At 57.7% G+C, this 9,168-nt stretch overlaps 1 protein-coding gene across 4 annotated transcripts in view; it reads right to left on the bottom strand.

The window, feature by feature from the left end:
* SMPD3 (sphingomyelin phosphodiesterase 3, neutral membrane (neutral sphingomyelinase II)) overlaps positions 1-9,168 on the bottom strand; it is an 83,718-nt gene that overhangs the window by 5,327 nt on the left and 69,223 nt on the right. For all 4 annotated transcript variants that reach the window (XM_010850972.1, XM_010850973.1, XM_010850974.1 and 1 more), the window contains 2 exons: positions 5,195-6,724; positions 101-176 (listed from right to left, as the gene is read on the bottom strand). In XM_010850972.1, the coding sequence (XP_010849274.1) occupies positions 101-176; positions 5,195-6,514 (1,396 nt within the window). In that variant the 5' untranslated portion in view covers positions 6,515-6,724. The remainder of the gene's footprint in view (positions 1-100; positions 177-5,194; positions 6,725-9,168) is intronic.

The raw sequence follows: 9,168 nt of genomic DNA, 5'->3' as shown, positions 1-9,168 counted from the left end.
AAGCACAGGGAGGTGATGAGGCTGCTGCCAGGACCCGTGCCAGGCGAATCCTAGCCCACTGAGGATCCCACCCGCTGAAGCTCGGGTCCCTGGACCCTACCTGACAGGGCGTGCAGGTGTGTGCAGGAGATGTACCCGACGATTCTTTGGTCCTGAGGTGTGCTTCCCACCTGCACCTGTAGTGGGGAGGAAGTGTTGGTGATGAGACCTAGAGTTACCATTGCTCTGAGCACAAAGGGACGCTGGCGATGCCCGACCCCAGCCAGGTCTAACCCTCAGAAACCCAGCTCTGTCGACTTCTGGCTAGCCTGGGGCCTAAGAAGAACAGCACATTGCCTGCTTCTAGGAGCGTCTGCTCCAGTGTGGGAGGCAGATGCATGAAGAAATACCCACTTTATGGCAGGGTGAATGCCACCGACAGTTCATGCAGCGCTTTGTGGGGGAGAGATGCAGAAACCACCACAGATCTCCTCCCAAAACCCCTGCCATCTCCTGACCAGAGTGTTCCCACGAATGTCCCTCGCTGCTTTGTCCACTCGCGTGGCTCCTTCCTCCTCCCCTCGGTCACACCCTGGACCTGATCATGACGTGGAGCCTGTTCCTCTGAAGTCTAAGTTAGGCTCCCTCTAGGATGTGGCCCAGCCATGTAGCTCAATACCCTTGTCCCCGTGAGAGGCCTTGGACCTTGCTTTCTGTCTTCTCATCCCAGTCTTTGCCTCTCTGGCTTCATGAGCAATTATTTTACCTGCTTCTTGGCCGTGGTTCCCATTAGTCCCCAGATCTGGGATGACAGCTGTGGCTGGTGTCTCCATGGCACCTGTCATGGCTGACCCCAGCCCCCCTGTGACTGCCACCCCACGCTCAGCCCTTCCTCCACAGGGGCCTCTTCATTCTACTTGCCCAAACCGTCCTTGCCTCTTGTTCTCCTCCACTGGAGACAGAGTCCCTGGCAGGTGGAGTGGGGCTTAGAGCTCACTGACTCCCTGCCCAACCGCAGGTGACCCTGGCAGACCGTCTCCACAGGTTGGCGTAATGAAAACAAGCACCTCAATTGTTCAGCACAGACAACTCGGCCCCCAGTGGTGAGTGTGGTGCAAGCCTGAGCCCTAGTCAGGCTGTGGTTGGGAGGTGAGGGTTGACAACCCAACCTTGGGTTCTCAGGCCCTCTGCTGGAGGCTCCGTCTTCGGGCACCCTGACCAGAGGCTTCTGACTGGATCCTCACCCTCGTCCTCTCTGGGCTTTCCTCCCTCCGAGCCTCAGCTGTCCTCCCCAAATTTTGCTAATCTATTCTGGCCTGGGTTTTCTGTGACGACGAGACCCTGAACCCTGGGAAGTCTCCAGGGAGCGTGACCATGGAGGCCAGTTCTTAGCTGAGGTGTGGCAGCGGCAGGGCGGGTGCCCCGGCTTCTACTGAGCAGAGTTCTGCCTGTCGTCTAGCTGAGGTGGCCGGGACTCGGCACAGGCCCTCTGCTCTGAGAGCCTCGGGAGGCGTCCATCCTTCTATTGCTGAAGTCAGATTGTCATTCCCCTCCATGAGGACTTTCTCTTTATTAAACACCTTGAGCTTTCCACAGCTCTTCATCTCATTTCCCAGCCTGGCAAGGTGTACATCTTTCATTTTCCAGTGCCCAGGTGGATTGATGTCTGGTTACTTGATAATGGGCCCAGATTTGGGACTGTTGATAAGTTCATACGTTCACCATTCACGTCTTGCCCATAGTCCGAACACACAGCTCAGCCCAGTGGTACCCCTGCCTCTAGAATCCCTTGGAAATCACACACCATTGGTGCCCCCTGTTGCAAAAACAACACAGTTTAAAACCACAGTGCCGCCAAAGGCCACATGATGGTGCTCTCTGCATCCTCCTGCCAAGAGCCTGTTTTCTCTTCTCAATAGTAATACTCATGCCCAGCTGCTTCATGGATGCGGCCTTACTGGAGCCTTGCAACTATGAGGATTACACTAAAGTTAACACCATCGGTGGCTGGGGTCATGAGGCTCTGGTGACTGAGGCAGGTTGAAATCTGATCCTCACACCCAGCTCCTCCCCCTGCCCTACGCTACTCTCTGAGCTGGTGACTGAGCCAAGCTTTTCAGCCGCCAGCCATGTGATATTTCTAGTGCAGGAGCCCCACACTCAGCACTTGGAGTCACCTCCCTGTGCTGAGCCCTGGGCGGGGACAGAGACAAGTGCAGGAGGCCCTACTTCTGAGGATATCCCTCCCGGAGGGGAGGCACCCAGAAGAAGGTACAGCAGCCCCTCCACCCCCTTCCTCCCGTCAGTCCAAGATCTGCTTTATAGTGCTGGGACTTATTGATTCCCGGGCTTGAGTCCTGGGGAGCTGCAGAGGCTCATGTTTCACTTGCAAAAACAAACCATCACTCTGAGAGGCTGTGCCTTTAGTCCTGGTGGGCAAAGACCGTCAACAGGGCAGGGCCCAGAACCAGGCTCTTGCTTAGGAGGCAGAAGCTGGTCCAGTCCCTCCCTCCCTTCTCAGGCATCTCTCAGACCCCCTCTGAGGATAAGGAGCTCAAGGAGTGAATAGGGAGGTGAGGCTGGGTGGGGAACCCCAGGTGAAGGGAGCAGCCAGGCCCTGCCGGGGCTGGATCCTGAAACCTCACTTACTTCACTCCTCCACGTGGAGAGAGAGGCGTGCTGTCACCCACAGAGATGAGCTGGCTCTGGTGTGCCAGGCACCTCCGCTCCACTCTTGAGTTCTGCCTGACAGGAGAGGTGGGGTGCAAGGCCCTAGGGCCAGGGCTGAGGAACCGGCAAAGGAAAACTGGCTTGTGCTGGACGCCACCAAGGAAAGCTCCACTGACATATGGTGACACATGGAGGCCCCTAAGGATGCGGCTGGAGCAGAGCTCGGGGAGGGTGGCAGGTGGAGGCTGGCTTCTCCCCGAGGCGTGGGAAGAGGGTGACAGGAGTCAGACCCGACACCAGAAGGATGGTATAAGAGGGAGGACAGTCCCAAATCTCAGAGGAATGGTGGCCTGAGCCATGACATTGCAGCTGGACATACAAGGTGGACCCAGAGGTATCTGGGAAGTGAAGTTGGGAGCCTGGGTGGATTCACTGGGCTCAGGGTTAGAGAGTCCTCAGCAAGTCTGGAAATGGGAGCTGCAGAGGCACCCCAGGGTAGGTTCCTGGGGCTGACTGCCCATGGTAACGACTCAGCAGTGAAGAGTGCTGTCTAAGTGGGGTTGTCTGCTCTGGGAGCTGCCAACCCCCCAACTCAGGCTGGGAGCTGGGCAGAATGTAGCAGGCCTGGTGCTGCCAGATTTGCCAGGGTGGGGAGAGGAGCTGCAAACTGGGCTCTATGTGAAATAGCTTGATTTTTAAATGTTGCCCAACAAGAAAAATTTTTTAATGGCAGGAACCAAATTAAACATATCTGCAGACTAGTTTTAGATCCAGGAGGTAGAGGCACAAGTGTTTAAAGGATGAACAGGTGAGAAGAGGCCCGGAAGGAACAGCCAGAGAGCTAGGGGCTGGGAGGAGATTCCATGGCAGAGGGGCTGGCCCTGGTGTGCATGATAGTTGGGGTGCTGGCCTGAGGGGAGAGAGGAAGAAGAGGTGGTATGTGGGCTGGGAGCAGGGTTAAGGGGGACCCTGGCCTTTGAGCCATCTGTAGTAGGGCGGGTGCAAGGGAAAGGGTACATTCCCCCAACCCCCAAACGGACAGCATGGCGCCTCCTTCCCCAGAAAGTCACTCCGGCTGCTGAGACAAAAATACATCTGTGGAATGAAACAGTGACGAACCACATGCCAGAATGGGGAGGTTGGTCTCCTATAAGAGGGAGTGTCTTCAATTTCAGCATCTCAGGCTATGAATGGAGAGCTGGGGACCCCAGCTCTGCACCTGCTGAGCCACACAAGAGGCCTGAGCACAGGAGTGGGGGCGTCTGGGTGCTGGGCTGGGGCCCTGGCAGGCTCCGTGCAGATGATCCGCCTCGGCCCTCACTCCTGGCAGAACCTTGGCTGACAGGCAGCAGCTTCCTGGACAGGTCAGAGCTGAGGCCTGGGGATGAGCACCCCCGACACTGGTCCTCCCCAGTAGCCTCACCAGTCACCTCCATCATGGACCCCTGCTAGCGGAACTGAGAAGTCTCAAGGGGAGTGCGGAGAGAATCCACACCCAAAGCAGTTGCTGCCTCTAGGGGCAGAAACGCCTATTCTGTAACAGCTGGCCAGACGGGGCTTTAGAAAACTCTGGAGGCACCAAAAGCAGCTTTTGGATAGGGAGCAGAAAGTCGACATGCTGAGCATGTCAGGCTCAGGAGAAGATAATATGTAATGACCAAATTACCATGGTCTAAAAACTCCTGCAATTGCATCCAAATTAGCAGAAATAATAATGATTCACTTTAATTAGTGACTCCGGAAGTGAAGCCTGGAGCTGGTGGGCAGAGTGCCTGGCGTGGCAGCTGCGTGACAGCCAGGAGGGAGAGGACATCCCGGCCGGGAGGGCTGGTGGCCTGAGAGAGCGGCTGTGGTAACAGCCGGGCCTGAGAACTCTGCCTGCAAGCTGCACCCCCTTATCTGCAGTGATTCAGAGCAGGGGCTCCCTGCCACCTCCTCTCAGCACCGTCTGCCACCTTCACCACCGGCACCCTGAGAAGCTCCCAGGCCTTGCCCCTCCCACATGGCTCCCACCACATGAGTAGGCTCTACGTTGCCCCCGCTTTACAGACAGGGAAATGGTGATGCAGAGATCATCCAGTCTGGAGCCTTGGCTCCTGCTGCTGCTCCTGCTGCTAAGTCGCCTCAGTCGTGTCTGACTCTGTGCAACCCCATAGACGGCAGCCCACCAGGCTCCTCTGTCCATGGGATTTTCCAGGCAAGAACACTGGAGTGGGTTGCCATTTCCTCCTCCAGTGCATGAAAGTGAAAAGTCAAAGTGAAGTCTCTCAGTTGTGTCCAACTCTTAGCAACCCCATGGACTGCAGCCTACCAGGCTCCTCCGTCCATGGGATTTTCCAGGCAAGAGAACTGGAGTGGGGTGCCATTGCCTTCTCCAGCCTTGACTCCTATCTGTGCATTATTTTCCTTGTCTCTGAGCCAGGGGCCCCTTGATTCAGCTCATGAAAGGCCTTGTCTGCCCCTTGCCCTCCCAGAGAGTGACCAGCTGCAGCCTGCCTCCCCCCTACCCTCCAAATTCAGGCCTGCTGGTGGAGGGCCCCCCTACCTTGAGATACAGCGCTCCCTTTGAGGCCAGGCTGTCGGAGAACCGCCCGTTGGGGTAACAGTGATAGGCCACATCCATGATGGGGTAGCGGCTGGCAAAGAAGAGGCCACTGTTGAGACACTTGAAGCTGCAGCAGCCATGGCAGCCGTACACCCCGACGTCGTACAGGATGTACTCGAAGTAGCTGTGCAGCTGGTCTTTCAACTTGGCGGCTGCCCGCTTGTCAAATACCTCCTGCAGGCACAGGAAGTCCAGGTTGGCAGGGAAGAAGGCTGAGACCTCGTGGTCAAAGGCCTCATCCGGGTGGCGCCTCCTGCGCATGGCCGCCTTCTTCACCACCGAGGCCTTGTATGGGAGCTTGCTGTTGGCGCCCGGCTCCCCGCTGCCGCCATCAGCCCCAGACCGGCCCTTCACCAGGGACTCCCTGGAGGCCGAGGGGCTGCCCAGGCTCCCCGAGTCCCCATCTTGCTGACTGTGGTTGGGTGTCTGGCCCCGTGGGCCCCCACCAGCCCCGTTCCTGGCCTGGCCCCCATTGGCGGGATCGCCGGCTTCAGGGGGCCGACCCCCCTCATCACCACTGATGCGCACGATGCAGGCATCCTCAAGGTTGCCTCCATCAGCTGGGTCCCCGGAGGCCAGGCCGTTGGCAGCCTCATCACTAGGATGACGCCCGCCGTCGCCTTTGTACTCCACAGAGGCCGTCCTCTTGATGCTCCCAGGGACGGCCCGTGGCACACCATCACTGCCCTGTGGTGACACCAGGCTGCTGAAGCTGGCAGCGCTGATGGAGGTGTTGGTGGGTGAGTCGATGTAGATTTTGATCTGGGGTCTACTGGCCCCATTGCGGATTCTCTGCCCGATCTCTTTGGCACGGGCTTGGGTGTTGAACACGTTGTTGAGCCTGGCCAGCGAGTCCGGGAGGAGGCAGAGGTTGGCGGTGGCAAAGCAGAAGCTTTTGCCAGGACCTGTACCCTTCCATTCGCTGAGCAGGGCCGCCCCACCGGTGGGGCCCTTGTCCTCCAGCCGGGAGTAGACGTAGGGCCGGCGGGCAGACTGCAGTGGGGACCAGAGGAGGAAGCCAAGGAATGCAAAGGGCAGCGAGGCGACCAGGAGGGCCAGGTAGACGGGCGTGAAGAGCACGGTGCAGAGCAGCTGGAGGTAGCAGGGGTCGTCTGCCCGCTGGCGCTTCTCGTAGGTGGTGGGTATGAAGGAGGCCAGGAGCCGGTCCGCCAGCCAGTAGCACGGGAAGATGAGGGCCCAGGACACGGCGTGCAGGGCGGACAGACAGCTGTTGGGAAAGGGGGTCGTGTACAAAACCATCGCAGCTCATTGGGCACTGCGGCCAGCCCTACTACATGGTGTCCCTGGCAGCGAGAGCGCTTTCCTGGGTGGGGCGGGTGAGTAGGGGAGCAGCTGGAGGAGGGTCACCTCCTGGTGAGACACGACTCTGGATGGTCAGTGGTGTGTGTCAGCCAGCCAGTCATGGTTCCTTCAGTGGGCCATGCTGGGCCACCAAGGCTTGCTGAGAACCTGCAAGACAGAAAGTGTGGTTGCTGTTTAGTCACTAAATCGTGTCTGATTCTTTGCAACCCCATGGACTATAGTCCACCAGGCTCCTCTGTCCATGGGATTTCCTAGACAAGAATACTGGAGTGGGTTGCCATTCTCTTCTCCAGGGGATCTCCCCGACCCAGGGATCAAACCTGCGTCTCCTCCATTGGCAGGTGGATTCTTTACCACTGAGCCACCAGGAAAGCCCAACACAGAAAGTGAGGGGCTTTTATTCATCTTTATTTGGGTAGATCAGATGCTGAGCCATTGCCCTGCTCACCCTGTTCCTGCCTCCTCTGACCCCAGCAGGACTGCTCCGAGAACCAGGCTGGAGCCAGCAGGCTCACATGGGGGTGTTTGGGGCCAGAAGGCAGCCTGGCACTCTTTGTCTTTGTAAACACAGGCAAAGTGTTTGTTGGTTCTTTGGAGGAAACTGACTAATGATGTGACTGCCTCTAGTTCATGGTTTGTTTTTTTTTTTGGCTGTGCCTTGTGGCTTGCAGGATCTTAGTTCCCCAACTAGGGATCAAACTTGGATCTCAGGCATTGGAAGTTCAGAGTTCTAACCACGGAACTGCCAGGTAATTCCCTAGGTGACCATTTTGACCTTGTGACCTAATTGCTTAGAAATTGGCCCAGGATTTGAGCACAGGCTATGGGTATGCAGAACACTGGCCTGGAGCAGCCCATCGGGAGCCAGGGGGTGTGTTTAGAACAGACGAGGGATGAGCCTGAGCCAGGAGCTGTGGACACAGCCACCTGTCACCAGGTGCTCACTGGGACAGGACAGTGAGGGAACAAACTGCAGAGAAAAGGGGCTAGAGGGTCCTGGGGCAGAGGGCAGTGTGGCTGGCAGGACCCCTGAGAGGAGGGCCCCCCATAACCAGGCTTTCACTGTGCCCCAGCCTGCAGCATCAGACCATCTCTGCCTTCCCATTCCTGCAGGAACCCCTGCCTGATGGGGACCCAAGCACACAGCATGGCTCTTCCCAAGCTCTAGAATGCTCAGAGTCCCAGTTACAGGGGACCCTGATGGTCCTGTGACTTCCCCCTTAAGTCCTTGAGATAAGCCCCAGGGCCCAACTGAGGCCCAGAACTGCCAGAGTAAGTCCACCCCAGCCCATATGAGACCCCCATGGGTTTTAGAGCCGGCTCAGGGTCCCGCCTGGGAGAGGCCACAGGTGCATTCATTGTGCTAAACGTAGAATCAATAAAGACAAGATTCTGGAGTGTTTACCCAGCCTCCAGGGACCCAGGGTGATCATTCTGCGGTGCAGCTGGTACAAACATAACCCAGAGTTTTCATGGCCAGATCAGCTGGGGAACTCATTTCCTGTTCATCATCTCACCGGCCCAGCCGGTCTGCTGCCATGGCCCCTTGGGGGTCTGTGTCCCCGATGCCATCCATCCTGGCCCCATGCCCTCTCTTCCTCCTGCCTTCCTGGCCCACCTCAGCTGGAAGTTGGATATCATCTGGACTCTGCCCTCTCTCTCAGTTCCCACATCTCATCAGTCCCCACTACCCACCCAAGCCCCTGTGGAGCCCCCTCCTGCTCCAGGACTGCATCACATGCCACCCATTTTTGGCCTCTTCCCCATCAGGCCATCCTCCACAGGATAGCTGGAGGGACTCTGATGTGATCTGATCAGGTTGCAGACGCCTCAGCCCCACAGAAGCCTCGCTCAGCCCCTGTTGGCATTGCATCTCCCCAGCCAAGCCCACCCCTGTCTGTGGCCCCAGCCCTCCTCGTGTTCGCCTCCCAGCCTGCAAATGTGATTTCCTGCCCATGCCCTGCTGTTTCCTCCGCCTGTCATCTAGTTCATCTCCTGTCTTCTAAGACTCGGCTTAAAGATCACCTCCTCGGGTCCTTCTGTGCCCCCGGCTAGGTGGCTCCGTTAGCTCCACTGGGGGCTCCCGTGCCCCCTGTGCATGGCCTGCTCTCTGCAGTTCTAGATCATGACTGCGTGTGAGATGAGGTTGCCGCCTTGCGGAACTGGGGGCTCCTTGAGAGACAGAGCTGCCCTGAGGGTGCCGGGGCCCCTGGAGCTGCGCCAACAGGAGCTCAGGAAATGAGTGAGTAAATGCAGATCAACCTGCCTCACGGTCTAAGGAGGGGGAGTTTCCGTCACCCAGTTGCTGTCCTGCAGCCACCGTCTGACATGAGGGTGAGGTGCTCTCCCCAGAACAGAGCTTCATGTCGAAAGATAAGCTGGTGGTAGTGTCTGGTTCTGTAGGATGCGTTTCACCAAGATCTTTACTTCCTTTAGAGAAAATCACTTTGAAGCAAACACTGGAAGGTTACGTTTCAAAGCAGGTTTGTCTACCCAAACCACAGCCATCTGACTAGGAGCCCCTCAGGTGTGAGCAACAGGGCTCCCTGTGGTGAGGCCAGAGAGCAGGCCTCAGTGTCCTGCGCCCACCC

This window comes from Bison bison, unplaced genomic scaffold, assembly GCF_000754665.1.
Source record: "Bison bison bison isolate TAMUID 2011002044 unplaced genomic scaffold, Bison_UMD1.0 scf7180017864297, whole genome shotgun sequence".
NCBI lineage: Eukaryota > Metazoa > Chordata > Mammalia > Artiodactyla > Bovidae > Bison > Bison bison.
The sequence above is the reverse complement of the archived record's forward strand: the minus strand, read 5'-3'. Positions and strand labels throughout refer to the sequence as shown.